We start from the raw sequence: 18,808 nt of genomic DNA, 5'->3' as shown, positions 1-18,808 counted from the left end.
TGTAACTTGGAGGGGAATTTGCAGGTGGTGGTGTTCCCATGGCATCTGCTGCCTTTGTCCTTCTAGTTGGTAGCCACTGTGCGTCAGTGGTGGAGGGAATGAATGTTGAAGATGGTGGATGGGGTGCCAAACAAATGGGCTGCTTTGAACTGGATGGTGTCAAGTTTCTTGAGTGTTTTTGGAGCCGCACTCATCCAGCAAGTGGAGAGTATTCCATTATATTCCTGTCTTGTGTCTTGTAGATGGTGGACAGGCTTTGGCGAGTCAGGAAGTGAGTTACTCTCCACAGAATTCCCAGTCTTTGACCTGCTCTTGTAGCCACAGTATTTATATGGCTGGTCCAGTTCAGTTTCTGGTCAAAGGAGACCCCCAGAATGTTGATAGTGGGAGATTCAGTGATGGTAATGCCATTAAATGTCCAGGGGCGATGGTTAGATTCTCTCTTGTTGGAGATGGTCATTGTCTGGCACTTGTGTAGCATGAATGTTACTTGCCACTTGTCAACACAAGTCTCAATATTGCCCAGGTCTTGCTGCGTATGGGCATGGGCTGCTTCAGTATTTGAGGAATCGTGAATGGTGCTGAACATTGTGCAATCATGAGCAAACATCCTGATTTCTGACCTTATGATGGAGGGAAGGTCATTGATGAAACAGCTGAAGATGGTTGGGCCTAGGGCACTATCCTGAGGAACTCCTGTAGTGATGTCCTAGAACTGAGATGATTGACCCCCAACCATCTTCCTTTGTGTTAGGTATGACTCCAACCAGTGGAGAGTTTTCTCCCGATTCTAATTGTTATTCAGTTACCAAAGAGCACTTTAAGGCTGTGATTAATGGCCCATTCACCCTAAATGGGTGAATCACAGAATCTTTACAGTGCAAGAGGCGGCTATTTGGCCCATCGAGTCTGCACTGGCCCTCTGAAAGAGCATTCTACCTAGTCGCATTCCCCTGCCTTATCCCCGTAACCTTGCACATTCTTTTCTTTTCAGATAGCAATCCAATTCCCCTTTGAATGCCTCGATTGAACCTGCCTTCATCACCCTCTCGAGAAGTTCATTCCAGACTCCAACCACCCTCTTGGTGAAAAAAATTTTCCTCACATCACTTTTACTCCTTTTGCCAATTATTTTGAATCTGTGCCCTCTAGTTCTTGATGTCTCTTGAGTGGGTACAGTTTCTCACTATTTACCCTGTACATGCCCCTCGGGATCTTGAATATCTCTCAGCCTCCTTTTCTCCAAGGAAAACAGTTCCCGCTTCCCCAACCTATCCTCATAGCTACAGTTCTTCATCACTGAGATCATTCTTGTGAATCTCCTCTGTATTCTCTCCAATGCCTCCACATCCTTCCTCAAGTATGGGGCCCAGAACTGAATGCAGTACTGCAAATGAGGCCTAACAAGTGTCTTATATAAGTTGAACATAACCTCCTTACTCTTGTACTCAGTGCCCCTATTAATAAAGCCTAAGATACCATATGCTTTATTAACTGCTGTGTCAACATGCCTTGCCATCTTCAATGAATTGTGTACATATACACCGAGGCCCCTTTGTTCCTGCACCTCCTTCAGAGTTTCTCCCTTTATTTTATACCATCTCACCAAAATCTTCCTGCCAAAATGAATCACCTCTCGCTTCTCTGCATGGAACTTCATCTGCCACTTGTCTGTCCAATCCACCAACATGGCCATGTCCTTTTGAAGTTCACAACTATCCTCATCACAGTTGATGACATTTCTGTAGATTTTGAAATCATGCCCTCAATCTAGGCCATTAATATTTATCAGGAAGAGCAAGGGTTCCAACACTGACCCCTGGCGAACTCCACTACAAATTTTCCTCCAATCTAAAAAATAACCATTTATCACTTCTCTGTTTCCTGTCACTCAGCCAATTTCTTATCCAAGTGCCTACTTTCACTCTTAATCCATGACCTAGAATTTTGCTGTCAAGTTTGTTTTATGGTACTGTATCAAATGCCTTTTGATAATCATGTACGCCACATCAACAGCGTTGGCCTTATCAACCTTCTCTGTTACCTCCTCAAAAAACTCCAAGTTAGTTAACCATCATTTTCCCTTAACGAATTGATGCTGGCTTTCCTTAATATCCTGCACTTGTCTAAGTGACTATTGATTTTGTCCTAATCTATAGTTTCCAGAAGTTTCCCTACTGCTGAAGTCAAACTGACTGGTCTGTAGTTGCCGCCTTTATCCTTACACCCCTTTTTGAGCAAGGGTGTAACATTCACAATTCTCCAGTCCTCTGGCACCACCTGTGTCTAAGGAAGACTGGAAGATTATCACCGATGCCTCTGCAATTTCCACTCTCACTTTCCTCAGCACCCTTGGATGTATCTCATCCAGTCCTGGTGCCTTATCTATTTTCAGTAAAGATAGCCTTTCCAACACCACCACCTTCTCAATGGTAAGTTCTTCTAGTGTACTAGTTATCTCCCCTCTCACCTCAGCCTGGGTAGCATCATCTCCCTTTATAAAGACAGATGCAAAGTACTTGTTTAATACCTCCGCTATTTCTCCTGTCTCCACGTGCAAGTCCCCTTTTTTAATCCCTAATCTGCCCTACTCTTCCTTTTACCACCCTTTTATTATTTATATACTTATAGAAGACCTTGGGATTCCCTTTTATGTTAGCTGCCAGTCTCTTTTCATGCCCTTTCCTTGCTTTTCTTATTAGTTTTTTCACTTTCTTCTATATTCAGCCTGATATTCCATTGTATTATCTACCTGACATCTGTCGTACGCACACTTCTTCCTTTTCATCTTCACCTCTATCTCTCTCGTCACCCAGAGTGCTCTGGATTTATTGGTCCTACCTTTCCCCATCAAAGGAATATACCTTGACATTGCCTGCAATACTTTTTCTTTGAAGGTGGCTTTTTGTTCAGCCACCGTCTTTTCTGCCAATATTTGATTCCAACTCACTCGACTCAGATGCATTCTCATCCCATCAAAGTTGGCTTCCCCCAATTAATTCTTCCCCCAATTAATTATCCCTGCTCTGGATTGTTCCTTGTCCTTTACCAACCTTAACTTTATGATACAATGGCCTCTGTCCCCTAAATGCTTTCCCAATGATACACGATCCACTTGGGCCAACTCATTCCCCAGAACCAGCTCCAACAGTGCCTGACCTCTCGTTGGGCTGGAAAACCTACTGCTGCAGAAAATTATCTTGAACAAATTCCCGGAACTCTCGCCCCTCTTGTCCCTTTGCACTATTCCTATCCCAGTCTATATTTGGACAATTGAAGTCTCCCATTATAATTATTCTATCATTCTTGCACCTCTCTGTAATTTCTTTGCAAATTTGTTTCTCTACATCCTTTCCACTAGTTGCTAGTCTATATACTACACCGAGCAACGTTATTGCACCTTTTTCATTCCTTACCTCTAGCCAGAGAGATTCTGTCCTTGACCCTCTGGAACTTCCTCTCTCTCCAGTACTGTAATGCCATCTTTAATCAATCTTGCCACACCCCACCCTCACCCCACAACGCCCCCCCACTTGCTTTCCTGTCTCTCCTGAACACCTTGTACTCAGGAATATTTAATGCCCAGTCCTGCCCTCCTTTGAGCCAGGTTATAGCAATAATATCATAATTCCATTTGTCAACTTATGCCTGTAGTTCATTAATCTTATTAGCCACACTCTCTGCATTCACATGCATGCACATTAACCTGATTTAGGCTTTTTTACTTTCCCCCTTATTCTGACCTACTATTGCCTAGTTCTATCAAACGCTCCAAGTATTCTACTTACCTTGACACTACTCTCTCATATATCCTCCTTATCAGTTAATACTTCTCTACTTCCAACCGCCAGTTTTTCTCCTCTCTACTCTGAATTTCTCCTCAGGTTGCCATCCCCCTGCCAATCTAGTTTAAATCCTCCCCGACAGCACTAGCAAATCTCCCTGTGAGGACATTAGTCTCAGTCCTGTTAAAGTGTAACCTGTCCTCCTTGTACAGCTCTCACCTGTCCCAGAACCGGCTCCAATTCATCAGAAATCTAAAGCCCTCCCTCCTACTCCATTTCTCCAGCCATGCATTGAACTGCTCAATCTTCCTATTCTTATGCTCACTAGCACGTGGCACTGGGAGTAATTCTGAGATTACTGCTCTTTGAGGTTCTGCTTTTTAATTCCCTTCCTAACTCCCTAAAATTTGCTTTTGGCACCTCATCCATTTTCCTGCTTATGTCATTGGTCACAATGTGGACCATGACCTCTGGCTGTTCACCCTTCCCACAAAAGAATGTCCAGTAGCCGCTCTGTGATATCTATGACCCTGGATCCAGGGAGGCAACATACCATCCTAGAGTCACATCTACGGCCACAGAAACACCTGTCTGCTCCCCTAACTATGGAATCCCCTACCACTACAGCACTTCCACTCTCCTTCTCCTCTCCTGTGCAGCTGAGCCACCCGTGGTGCCATGAACTTGGCTCTTGCTACAGTAGCCTGAGGAACCATCTTGCTCAGCAGAATATGAAATGGAAAAACGGTTAAGAGAGCAAGATAGCCCCAGGGAATTCCTGCACTACCTGCCTGTTTCTTTTAAATACTCTGGTTACCCATAGCCACAGACGAGCTTCTAGACTAGCCCAAATGTGAAAACCCGGACAGCAAACCCTCTGCTGTGGAGGTTGACAAAACCATCAAATCTCTACCATCAAGGAAAGCTCTAGGCTCAGACAGGATCCCAGGAGAAATTTGCAGATCTGGGGGACCCCAGCTAGCCATCAAACTCATCCAATTATATTACAAAATGTGAGATCAGCAAACTATTCCTCAGGACTTCAAGGATGCCACAATTGTTCACTTGTACAAAAGGAAAGGATTAAAATCTCTGTGTGACAACCACAGAGGAATCTCGCTGCTTGTGATAGCTGGTAAGATTCTAGCAACAGTTCTACTCAACAGACTGTTAAGCCATACAGAGAATGTGTACTGTCAGAAAGTCAAAACAGGTTTAGGAAAGGCAGAGGCACTTACAACTTAATCTTCACCCTTCGGTAAGTACAGAAGAAAAGCTACAAACAACAGATGGGACTTTACTATGTCTTTGTTGACCTGACAAAGGCCTTTGACACAGTAAATAGAGAGGCCTTGTGGAAACTCTTAGCCAAACTTGGATGTCCTGGTAGAGCTGTAAATCTGATACAACAGTTTCACAATGAAATGATGCCTAGAGTCACTGACTGTGGTAAATACACTGACCCCTTTCACGTAACAAGTGATGTGAAGCAGAGTTATGTTGTGGCCTCTGTACTCTTCAGTATATTCTTTGTTGCCATGCTTTCTGGGGCATTTAACGGAAATGTTGGTGGCATATAGATCCAATTCAGAACACATGGCAATCTCTTCATCCTGGGGCAACTGAAATCCTCAACTAAGTTATCGGAGATGATGATACAGGAATTGCTGCTTGCCAGTGACTGTGCCTTCGTGTCACACTGTGAGCATGGCCTTCAAAGGATCATGAAGTATTTTTCAAAAGTGGTTGATGACTATGGGCTAACCACCAGCTTAAGAAAGACCCGGAGATACTCCACCAGTCACCATTAGATTCTGACTATACCCCATGCTATAACTATCAAATATAAGCCTGAAGGCTGTGGATAACTTCACCTATCTCGGAAGCACAAACTCCAGAAATGTCTGCATTGACAGCGAGGCTCCAAATAGAATTGCCAGAACAAGTTAAGCATTTGCCCATTTATGCAAGAGACTGTGGAGGAAGCAAGGTATCAAATTTATAACAAAACTTGGCTATGTTTGAAAGCTTTAGCAATATCTACCCTCCTATATAACTTTGAGACATGGAGTACCTACTCCAGACATATTAAGCAGTTAGACAGGTTTCATATGAAATGCATTAAGAACATCATGGGGTTCAAATGGGGGGACAACGTGCCAAATACTGAGGTACATCAAAGAGCAGAAATATCTGTAATTGAAGCACTCATTATCAGAGTCCAGCTCGGATGGAGTGGGCATTTGGTACATATGACTGACGGTATAATCCTAAGGCAGTCATGTATTCAGAACTTAAACTTGGACACCACCTGCGAGGCAGGTTGAAATTAAGGTTCAAGGACTCCTTGAAGGTGAAATGCAAGAAATGTGGCATGTTCACCACAGACTGAGAGAAAAATGCACAAAAAAGAACTACCTGGGGAGCAATCTCATGTAGTGGCATTGTTTCCTTTGAACAGCAAAAAGCAAGCTAGAAAAACCAGGCAGTCCCAACAAAAATAGACAGTTTAGCTTTGCCTGCACTGTGGAAAGACATGCAGGTCAGCAATCAGGCTCCACGGCTATGTTAGAATGCATAACAGATGACCCTATGCATACAAGAAATGGCCGTCTCCCATAATGCAGAGAAACCACAATGGACAGGCATTACATAACACATTGTCAATGTAGACATCCCATACAATTGGATATAATGCTAAGCATTACCTTGGTTATACTGTGAGAACACGTCAATTTTGATTTTTCTTACTAAAAGTATGCAGAAATGTATGTCTTCCTGTCATGAACGCTGAACTTTGCATGAGAGTTATGTTTTGAAATGTACCTTCAATTCAAATTAAAGCAGAGAATTCTGGATATGAACATATAATTAGCATTCCTTAGAAACACCTCAGTTCGGAGAAATGCCCATGTGATCCAGTTGCCATGGGGGGAGTAACAGAGAAACCCATCAAAATCAAATGGCAGTTTTTAGCACCATTCACATTATCTCACGGAACATAGAACAGCTGCAGCTGAGACACAGGCAGAAGCAGAATTGGAACTCTCCCAGAAACAGGTCTTCACTGTTCTGTGAATGAAGGGGAGCAGAAGCAAAATTCTCTATGGGGAAAACAGTTTTATCAGAGCCAACTAAACAGTTTAAGTGGGTTGGATACAGGAAGCTTTGGAATTCTGGATTGTTAAGACTTTTGTGACCTGAGGGAGAGGGGGAGTCGTTGAGGTGTGATAGTTGTATCCAGGAAAACTCGGGTATTGTGGAACAATTGTCAAAGGATACTGGAAGTTTCAGTGTGGGAGGGAGAAGTGAACTTCTGCTGGAGAGCTGGGAGTGTCGTGTGGACTGTTCTTTTAATGCTACGTATCTGCCAAAACCATGGCATAAAGTAAAAATGTTTTGTAACGCATATTCGGTTGCGATTGTTATTTCAAAAGTGCCTTCTCTTTAGTTTGATGTATGAGTTGCCTGTTTGATCTATGTTGTTTTTAGTTTGCTTATTACAGTAAAAGTCTCAAAAAGTGAAATTTTGTCCTTTGGATCTTTCCATTGATGGTTGGGAAATTCATCTCTTTTAAAAAGTTATCAATCTCTAAGGCAATCAAAATTCCAACCTACATACACAGCCGTCAATGAAAGCAAATTAATTCAAAGTCATTTGTATGGATTTATCATTAAGCCTGGAGCTCCTATATCACATGTGGCATTATTTATACCAGTAGTTATGCCTTGTCTATATTCCTCTATGTAGTCGACTATGTTTAGGACATGCCTCAATGCAAACACAGCAAAAGCTGCTAACCACTCAGGCAGCAGTGAAATAGAAAACCCAATGAGAGAAAATGAAAGATTTTTTTAATCTGGTAAAAGAACAAGCAATTGAGCTGAAATAAAATATAGTTAACTGGAAATGGACCTTGGGGAAATGAGAACTAAAATAGATCAACAGATAAAAGACATTTTTTTCTTGGTCCCCATGTCCTTTTTTTTCTCTCACAAAGGTAAATTCTGAAACAACATTCAGACTCTGATAAAACAGTCAGCAGAGATAAATAACAAAACTTGTATTCAAAGATCACTAAACCCAGAGGTTAAAAATGTGAGAATAGTTGGCAGCGAGTATAATGAATGAAGGAAGAGAAAGTGCTTGTTTCTCTCCCTAAGAAGATTATTGATTAAGAACAGGCATGTGTTCAAAACAAGCTTTACAGGGGATTCAACTAATCCAACCCTTTTTCACTTTTTAAAGGAGGAGTGAATGAGTTTTGATAAATTTACAGGAAACAATAAATGTAGCAACAGGGAGAGGAGAAGGTTTGCGATTGGGAAATGAGAACAATCAGAACAGCATTGCTGAGGATGCATCTGATGATTGGAGAAAACAGAAATGTTACTTACTCTTCAATGATTCCACTGACGAGTGAGAATCTATATCCTGTAATTATTTGCAGTGGACCCTTTGAAACCTTCTTGTCAAGCCTGAGGGGACAACAGGCCCCCAGTTGAGAACCCTTGACTTATTCAATCCTATCCTCATGTTGTGCCTTGAGTTGGCTTAGAAGAGAATGTTGACAATTTATATTTTACCTTATTGTATTCAATTTTCAGCCAAGAAGAAGAATGTAAAGTGTTTAAGGCTGTGAGCAAGCACTTTTTAGATTATAAGCCTGTGCAGCATTTTAAGAATTGTTATTTTGTTTTCCTTAGATCATCCAGGCCTAATTAATGCAGCACAGATTGATAAATTTCAGGAGAAGGCATATATGGAACTTCAGGATTATGAAGCAAAAGCCTACCCAGATGATTCTTACAGGTATGATGAAATAAATTTCTGCACTCATTGTAACAACTAGATTTGGACATTCTGTATGACAAGGGTATCAAACTCATTTTTTTATGGTGGGCCTAACCTGAAACCCTGGGGCTTGGCATGGACCACATTCAGTAAAGTTATTTGGGGACACTGGAGTAGAAATAGATATACTTTTGGGTGCGTAAATCTTGTGCAGTCTAAACCAATTTCTGAGTGCAAGGCCTTGCACCTAATCTGTGCTGCCATATCGGTTCTCACTGGTTTTAGGTGTCGTTGGCTGTTGCCTGAAATCAGCTTTGGACTGATTTAAATACGCAGACAGGGCCCGTGCCTGTTTCTTCTGGAATGTGTGTGGAAGACTAGGTGGAACATGCGCCCTCGAAGCTCTGACTAATTTTAGACTTCTACAGTGACCTCTACAGGAATCATGGGAGGTCACTGAAAAAATGGTTGGGCAAGTTTGTATTCCTCCAGCCGCCCTCATGGGTCTGTGCTGGGGCCTCAGATGTTCACTTTAGTAATTCATGACTTGGATAATGCAATGGACAGCTATATATCCAAGCTTGCCAATGACACAAGGATTGGTAGCATACTAAATAATGTAGATGGGAGCATAAAATTACAGAGACATTGATGATTTAAGTGAATGAATAAAACTGTGGCAGGTGGATTTCACTGGACCAAAATAGGATAGATCCAAGTATTTTTGTTTAAATGGTGAAAGGCTAGGAATGATAGCGGTCAAAAAAGATGTTGGGGTCTGAGTACACAGGTGACTACAATGTAGCAGTCATGTAAAAAAAAAAATCAAAAAAGCTATTGGGATGTTAGCTTTTATAACTCAAGGGCTAGAATGTAGTGGGGAGAAAGTTTTGCTGTAGCTATACGTAACATCGTTAGACAACACCTGGAGTACTATATGTAGATCTGGGCACTGCACGTTAGGATATATTGACTTTGAAAGAACTACACACATTTACCAGAATTTTGTCAGAGCTCTATGGGTTAGATTATGAGGAGAGATTCCATACCCGGAATATAGAAGGTGAAGGGTGATTTTGCATTACTTAAAATTACATAGAATGCAGGGCACAGAAACGGGCCATTCGGCCCAACTGGTCCTTGGCGGTTTTTATGCTGCACATGAGCCCGCTCCTATCTTTTTCCTTCAGCACAACCTTCTACTCCTTTCTCCTTCATGTGTTTATCTTACCTAGCTTACCCATAAATTCATCTGTTATTTGCCTCACCTACGCTTTATGGAAGCAAATTCCACATTCTGACTACTCTCTAACTGAAGAAATTTCTTTTGAAAGGGGAGGCAGTGGCATAGTGGTATTGTCACTGGACTAGTAATTGAGAGATCAGGGGTAATTTCTCTGTGGTCCTGGGTTCAAACCCCACCACAGCAGATGGTGAAATTTGAATTCAATAAAATATCTAAAGATGACCATGAAACTATTGTCGACAGTTGTAAAAACCCATCTGGTTCAATAGTGTCCTTAAGGGAAGGAAATCTTCTGTCCTTGCCTGGTCTGGCCTACATGTGACTCCAGACCCACAGCAATGTGGTTGACTCTTAATTGCCCTGTGAAATGGCCTAGCAAGCCACTCAGTTGTATCAAACCTTTACAAAGTCTAAAAGAAATGAAACCATACAGGCCACCTGGCTTCAACCTAGGTACCGGAAATGACAATGGCAAACTTAACCCTGTCAACCTAGCAAAGTCCTCCTCATTAATATCTAGAGCTGTCCAAGCAACAGCCTGACATATTCACGGAATCATATCTTACAGATAATCACCACCAACACCATCCCTGGTGGCAAGGAAACCTCCTGATTGCCATGTACCGCCCTCCCTCAGCTGGTGAATCAGTACTCCTCCATGTTGAACATCACTTGGAAGAAGCACTGAGGGTGGCAAGGGCACAGAATTTACCCTGGGTGGGGACTTCAATGTCCACCACCAATATGGCTCGGTAGCACCACTACTTACCGAGCTGGTCATGTCCTAAAGGGACATAGCTGCTAGACTGGGTCTGCTGTATGTGGTGAGGGAACCAACAAGACAGAAAAACATACTTGACCTCATCCTCACCAACCTGCCTGCTTCACCTGTCCATGACAGTATTGGTAGGAGTGACCACTGCACAGTCCTTGTGGAGACAAAGTCCTGTCTTCACACTGAGGATATCCTACATTGTGCTGTATGGTACTACCACCATGCTAAATAGGATAGATTTCAAACAGATCTAGCAACTCAAGACTGGGCAACCATGAGACGCTGTGGGCCATAATCTGTAACCTCATGACTTGGCATATCCCCCACTCTACCATTACCACCAAGCCAGGGGATTGACCATGATTCACTGAAGATTGCAGGAGGCATGCCAGGAGCACCACCAAGCACACCGGAAAATGAGGTGTCAGCCTGGTGAAGCTACAAAACAGGATTACTTGCGTGCCAAACAGCATAAGCAGCAAGGAATTCCACAACCAGTGGATCAGATCTAAGCTGTGTAGCCCTGCCACATCCAATTGTGAATGGTGGTGGACAATTTAACAACTCACTGGAGGAGGCTCCACAAATATCCCCATTCTCAATGATGTACATCAGCCCTGTACATCAGTGCAAAAAATAAGGCTGAAGCATTTGCAACAATTTTCAGCCAGAAGTACCAAGTGGATGATCCATCTCTTCCCCCCGCTCTGGAGGTCCCCAGTATCACAGATGCCAGTCTTCAGCCAATTAGAGTCTCTCCACGTCATATGAAGAAACAGCTGAAAGCACTGGATACAGCAAGGCCTAGGAACCCTGACAATATTCCGGCAATAGAACCGAAGTCTTCAGAATTTGCTCCAGAATTTGCCACAGCCCTAGATGTTCCAGTACAGCTACAACATGGCATCTACCCGGCAATGTGGAAAATTGCCCAGGTTTGTCCAGGACAAATCTAACCTAGCCAATTACTGTCCCATCAGTCTACTCTCGATCACCAGCGAAGTGATGGAAGGTGTCATCACCAGTGCTATCAAGCAGCACTTTCTTACTCCTGAAACTCCCTACCTAACAGCACAGTAAGTGTGCCAGCATCACATGGACTGCAGCGGTTCAAGAGACAGCTCACCACCACCTTCTTGAGGGCAATCGGGGATGGGCAATAAATGTTGGCCTAGCCAGCGACACCCATGTCCCATGAGTGAATAAAAAATAAATAAATAACCTGCTCGCTGACGCTCAGTTTGGGTTCCGCCAGGGCCATTCCGCTCTGCACTTCATTATAGCCTTGGTTCAAACATAGACAAAAGAACTGAACTCCCGAGGTGAGGTGAGAATGACTGCTTTTGACATCAAGGCAGCATTTGACCGAGTGTGGCATCAAGGAGCCCCAGCAATGGAGTCAATGGGAATCGGGGGGAAACTCTCCGCTGGTTGGAGTCATACCTAGCATAAAGAAAGATGGTTGTAGTTGTTGGAGGTCAGTCATCTCAGTTCCAGGACATCACTGCAGGAGTTCCTCAGGGTAGTGTCATAGGCCCAACCATCTTTAGCTGCTTCATCAATGACCTTCCTTCCATCATAAGGTCAAAAGTGGGGATGTTCGCTGATGATTGCAGTGTTCAGCACCATTCGCGACTCCTCAGATACTGAAGCAGTCCATATCCAAATGCTGCAAGACCTGGACAATATCCAGGCTTAGGCTGACAAGTGGCAAGCAACATTTGTGCCATACAAGTGCCAGGCAATGACCATCTCCAACAAGAGAGAATCTAACCATCGTCCCTTGACATTCAATGGCATTATCATCACTGAATCCCCCACCATCAACATCCTGGAGGATACCGCTGACCAGAAATTGAACTGGACTGGCCACATAAATACTGTGGCTACAAGAGCAGGTTAGAGGCTAGGAATCTGTGGCGACTAACTCACCTTCTGACTCCCCAAAGCCTGTCCACCATCTACAAGACACAAGCCAGGAGTGTGATGGAATACTCTCCATTTGTCTGGATGAGTGCAGCTCCAACAACACTCAAGAAACTTCACGATATCCAGGGCAAAGCAGTCGGCTTGACTGGCAACCCATCCACAAAAATTCGCTCCCTCTACCACTGACGCACAGTGGCAGCGGTGTGTAACATTTACAAGATTCACTGCAGGAACTTATCAAAGCCTCCTTAGACAGCACCTCCCAAACCCACGACCACCACCATCTAGAAGGACAGGGGCAGCAGATGCATGGGAACACCAGCACCTGGAAGTTCCCCTCTAAGCCACTCACCATCTTGACTTGGAAATATATCGCTGTTTCTTCACTGTCACTGGGTCAAAATCCTGGAACTCCCTCCCTAACAGCACTGTGGATGTACCTACACCGCATGGCTGCAGTGGTTCATGAAGGCAGCTCACCACCGCCTTCTCAAGGGCAATTAGGGATGGACAATAAATGCTGCCCTAGCCAGCGATGCCCACATCCCGTGAATGAATTACAAAAAAAGTCCTTATTGGAGACTAGCTTATATTTGATTGAAGTTTTTAGAATTTTGAAAGGTATAGGTCAGATAGGATTTTTTTCTGCCAGTCTAGGCTAAGAGGACATCATGTTAACATCTGAGCCAGGCCTTTATGAGAGCAAATAGGAAACATTTTTTATGCAAAAGGTGATGGAGTGTTCCACTATCTCCCACAAAATGCAATGAATGCTAGCTCAATTAATAATTTTAAAATGTGATTGATTTTTGCTAGCCGACGCTACTAAGAAATATGGCAGGTGGAGTTAGGATGCAGATCAGCCATGATCTGATTGAATGGGGTAACAGGCTCAAGGCCTGTATGGCCTGTTCCTGTGCTGGCCTGCCCTAAGCAGGTGTGGGGGACTATCCCAATAACATGAGACCAAATATGCAATTTTACAGACCAGTCATGATTGAGCTGTTTCTACAGATTGTGAGGGGCACTATCATTCTAAGGATGACTGAGTCACTACAAGGTAGGTAACTGTACTTCTTGACTTAGTGTCTCACAAACAAAGTCAGCAGTTAACTCCAGGAAGTTGAATTGTTTTTCTGTGAACATCACAACATTTCAGGTTTTTATTTTTTGCCTGTTGCTTTCCCAACTTTCCTCATAAATTGAAATTTGATAAGACCATAAGTTTGTGTCTATTTGTTCAACACAGTGCAATAAAAGCTGTAAGTACATTAAGTCAAACCAATGCTATGGGATGTAATAAGTTGTGACAGAAAATAAAGTACTTACATCAACACAGTTAAATTCTCAAGAAATAACCGATTTGTTAAAGTATGGTATACCAGGATATCATTTCATCTTTCAAATAATATTTGTTATGCTGGTGGTGTTTATTTTTTTATTCATTCATGGGATGTGGGCGTTGCTGGCTAGGCCAGCATTTATTGCCCATCCCTAATTACCCTTGAGAAGGCGGTGGTGAGCTGTCTTCTTAAACTGCTGCAGTCCATGTGATGTAGGTACACCCACAGTGCTGTTGGGAAGGGAGTTCCTGGAATTTGGCCCAGGAACAGTGATATATTTCCAAGTCAGTGGCTTCCAGGTGGTAGCTGCCCTTGTCCTTCTAGATGGTAGTGGTCATAAGTTCGGAAGGTGTTGTTGAAGGAGCCTTAGTGAGTTGTAGTTCCACAACATTGGAAGTCTGGTTCCCTGTGGGTATTTCTATATACTGAGGCCTATGGCAATGAGAAGAAAACTGACAAAGGCAGGATATGCACAGCAGGTCTTTCAACTTTGGAATACACTAAAGCATTCTGAGAAATGCTCTAACCTCAAAATGTTAACCTATTTCTTTTTTTCAGTGCTCAGTGGACTAGTCTGCATTGGTAGTGTTATCTGTTTTATATCTGGTCATAATGGTGAGGCATGAAGGAACCAAAAATTATCCCAAGGTGCACCCGAGATTGGATAAGATTTGTATTGTGCATGTGTTCTAGCATGAGCTAGAAGATTGTGCTCCAGGACTTAAGCATGTAACCTAGTCTGACATTCCATGCAGTTCTGAGAATGTGCTACACTGTAAGAGGTGACATCTTTCGCATGAAATGTTATATTTTAAATCAAAGCCATATCTGCCCATTTGGGGGGATGCAAATGATCCCATGACACAATTTGAAGAAGAGCATCAAATCTCCCAGAGACCAATTTTTAACTCTCGACCAACACCACTACAACAGATTATCTAGTCATTTATCTCACTGCTGTTAGTGAGACTTCGTGATGTGCAAATTGACTGCTGTTTGCCTACGTTATAATAGTGACCATGCTTCAAAAAGTCATTGATTTGGGGAATTCTTAGGATATGAAGGTTGCTGTATAAATGCCAGCTTCTTGTATCCCAAGCAAAGCCCTTCATAACAAATATTTGCATTTAGAATTAGAATAATATATGGCATTGATAGGAAACAGCCCACAGCTGTCCATTTTTTCCCGAAGTGTATATTTCAAAGGCTATCTTGTAGAAACAGCTGGCATATCTGAGTTGCATGCAAATGCCTTGGAACATGGAAAGTGAAGGTTTCAACTGATGTAATTATAATTTAGTTTCTATCTTTCTTTTTTCAGATTATCAAGGCTTCTTCTTAGATTGCCTGCACTACGACTCATGAGTTCTGCTATCACAGAGGAACTGTTCTTTGCTGGACTAATAGGAAATGTGCAGATTGACAGTATAATACCTTACATACTGCGAATGGAAACCGCAGAGTACAACAGTCAGATCACAGGGTCTGCAGTGTGACTTAACACCTATGAACAATCGCAGCAACCTGCTGGAAGCTTCTTCACCTTCACTTCAGCAATGAGAGACAATTGCAGGTTGTCCGTGTACAAAAAAATCTCGGGGTAGTCTTTATAAAAGAAGAGAACGAGAAAAACAATTCATGGAGAGTAGACTGTGAATATTTTTCATTGATGAATTGTGCTTGATAGCAATTGTAATAAAAAAAAGTGACCATGAATGATCCCTTCCTTTTTTTAAAATTGTTAGTTTCTGCAGTTTGCAGAATGCGTGTACAGCTTGGGTTGAAAAACGCCATGATCATATATTTGTGTTTACCCCAATTTTTTAAAAATAATTTTTATAGGACTGTATTTGACTAAACAGTCATTTGAGAAATATGGGCTTATTTAATGTTTCATTGACATTGATAAAGCACTGACGTTGCATGTCTGAGACTGTTCCTATATATAACATAGCATTTAGATGTGGATTCACATTTTTTGGGCAAATATTGAACAACTATGTGAATAGCTGACAAATTTGTCTTTATCAAATGACTAATTGTATCTGGTAGCTTAATTTTACTGATGTATCTCGCGTTCTGTATTCTTTTTAAGGAATAAGAATATAAGGGAAAGCAGGAGAGATGGCAAATTGTATTTTGCAGTACTACCATGCCAAGCTAATGTTAGATTTTGTCGTCCTGTACATTGTAGAGTCATGTATAAGAGCAAACGCACTGAAGCCCATCTGATCTTCAGTGAACCCATAACCAGTCCGAGCTGGTAAACATCCCAAGGAAACAGTCTCACTTTTGTATTGAAATCACGCACAGAAGTGCTAATTAGAAGAATATGGATTTGACTCGAGGAATTGGATGCGTTTAAAAAGCAGCTGTAAAAAAAACTTACTGTAGCACTTTGATGGCTGTCGAGAAAACAACAATGCAAAGTTTTATTCCCATTATATATCCCAGTTTCTTCCCCCACCCCTAAGCTATTTGTTTTGCAACCATTTTCCTAATAAAAGTCCACTAAGTGCAGAGTAGAAATCTGTGATTTAGCAAGCAATGGACTAAGTCCATGAGAAAAATGGACTTCCCTTCCCCAAAAAAGAATATCAGTGGCAGATACCATAAACCTAAAATTGAATAAATGTTGCTATTTTCACATTTGCTGGAAAGTTACCTCTAGTGGGTACAAATCCTGGCAATCTTGGGCTGCACACATTTTCTTTGTGCTAATATTTCCTCAAGTACAGTAACTGATTTCAAATTTATCTTCCAATAAAATCAAAATGGTTGATAGGTGTTTAGTACAGTTACAGGTTTAGCCAGTTTTTAGTGTTGCAGCAATGTTTTCTGCTGCACTACAGTGGAAGCTTTACCTGCATCGAAATATTTTACGGAATGCCATTCGCAAATACATGTTTTCTGTACGAATTGTGGTTTACAATATTCAACTTTAGAATTTTACAAAATGTCCTGTTAGATACTTGGAACTGAAAGAAATGCTAGTATTGAGGAACAAGAGATATGTGGCATGTTGTTTGTTGGCTTTCCTTCGCTACTGACTTTGGTTACGTTGAAGGGAGCATTTTTCATTTGGCATTCTTAACCTGCTGCAGATTTCCATCAACCAGAATCTGCGTTGTTTTTTTTTGAAGGGGAGGGCAGGGTTCATTTTGGTGTGTGAAACGAGAGGGTGGTGTGGGGGGGTGGGGGGTGGTAATAATTGAAGCCGTATCAAATGAAACTTCTGACTATTGCTAGCTTTCTCACCAGCTTTTGCAGGATAACTTAAGTTGACTATTTTGTATAAAAAAAAAAGAAAATATATAATTTAAAAATCCTTTTTGTGTCTGATTCTTTAAGCCCACCCCCTCCCCACCCCCCACCTTCCCTGTGTAGTACACAATCGGGTCTCTTGCATGTTTCCAAAAGCAAGTTTATTCCCTTTCAGGGCATATTCAACAACCACATAAAAGTACATTAGGTCAATGCAATTGCTAGAGTCTATATTAATGAAATGTGTTCCTTCCATAAAAGGTTTGACTAAGCACTTTGGCTGAGGAGGCAAACCACTGAAGCTAATGTCATTGATTTTAAATTGCACCGTTTGATTCATCAGTAGCTAATTGATCAGAAAGCTAAACGATTCCATTACTTGAGAAACAGCTAGTAATGCAGGTAACAGAGGAAGCTTAACACCTAATGATAATTATAGTTGTTGCCATGACAATCATGAATCGTTTTTATATTCCTATGTTAGCGGCCATAAAATTACGTCCTGTTGAAGCTGTGTATAACGTTATTGTCACTTGTTATATATATATATATATATATATTATACACATTAATTGAGGTGTAGCCTGAACCCTCTTGAGGATAGTGTGCTCTCCAGTTTGAAGTGCTTTGTATTCCATATCTGTATGTTATACACTAGTGATAGCTCGATCTTTATACCGTCAGTATCCCCCGCCCCCTCCTCTGACATTTCTCCACCCCCACCCCCCCACTGTGCTTTTTGTATAAATGCTCCTGTAAATGTCTTGAAATCAGACTACAAGTGTAAATTCTATTTTGGCTGTATTTTTTTAAACAGATTGTAACTGATTTTATTAGGAAAGGAATCTGTGACGTTTTCTCTGTTTGTATATAGCTACATGTTAGGATGATGGCAATAAGATTCTGAGTATTAAAGCAGCAGCAAAAAATGAGTTGTGTGTACTTGTGAATGATAAAAAAACACTTAGTAAACTAAAACTGGCATTTCTGTATTCTGTGACTTTTCTTAAAGTGACCCTATAGCTATTGTACAACGAGCAAAATACTGTGGATGTTGGAAGCAGGAGTTAAAAACAGAATTCACTGGGAACTAAGCATGTCAGGCAGTGCTTGTGGAGAGAGGAAGTACGGGTCACTGTTTCCAGTTTATGACCCTTCATTAGGCACAGCAATCTAAAAGAACGTTTTATGTCTCCTGGCGCATCTTATGCCATTACTTGTGAAATCAGCTCTGTATTATATATATATATATACCGATGGATCTCTAAACATCTTGCATTTATCGAATATCTTTAATGTAGTAAAACATCCCAAGCCACATAAAGAGAATTAAGATGGGTTGGGCACAGAGATAGGTTTTAAGGAGCATTTTTGAGAAGTTCAGGGAGGGAATTCCAAAGTTTGGGATGTTGCTCAATGTAAGTCCTGTGTTTCATTACAGTTGCAGTGGCCTGCTGTACAATATAGATTATACTGTATGACTGACGGACCCCCTTTGACATTGTCTGCGGTAAGGTTGGAGTCATACCTAGCACAAAGGAAGGTGGTTGTGGTTGTTGGAGGTCAATCATCTCAGTTCCTCAGGGTAGTGTCCTAGGCCCAACCATCTTCAGCTGCTTCATCAATGACCTCCCATCAGAAGGTCAGAAGTGGGGATGTTTGCTGATGATT

General features: G+C 41.9%; 1 protein-coding gene across 18 annotated transcripts in view; it reads left to right on the top strand.

Annotated features, from left to right (window-relative positions):
- Nucleotides 1-18,069, top strand: part of nr2c1 (nuclear receptor subfamily 2, group C, member 1) — a 126,217-nt gene extending 108,148 nt beyond the window's left edge. For all 18 annotated transcript variants that reach the window (XM_078553703.1, XM_078553700.1, XM_078553704.1 and 15 more), the window contains 2 exons: nucleotides 8,493-8,598; nucleotides 15,195-18,069. In XM_078553703.1, the coding sequence (XP_078409829.1) occupies nucleotides 8,493-8,598; nucleotides 15,195-15,369 (281 nt within the window). In that variant the 3' untranslated portion in view covers nucleotides 15,370-18,069. The remainder of the gene's footprint in view (nucleotides 1-8,492; nucleotides 8,599-15,194) is intronic.
- The last annotated feature ends 739 nt before the right edge of the window (nucleotides 18,070-18,808 follow it).

The sequence above is a fragment of the Cetorhinus maximus genome, chromosome 12 (assembly GCF_964194155.1).
Source record: "Cetorhinus maximus chromosome 12, sCetMax3.hap1.1, whole genome shotgun sequence".
NCBI classification, from domain to species: domain Eukaryota; kingdom Metazoa; phylum Chordata; class Chondrichthyes; order Lamniformes; family Cetorhinidae; genus Cetorhinus; species Cetorhinus maximus.
This window is presented reverse-complemented; position numbering and strand designations above follow the sequence as displayed.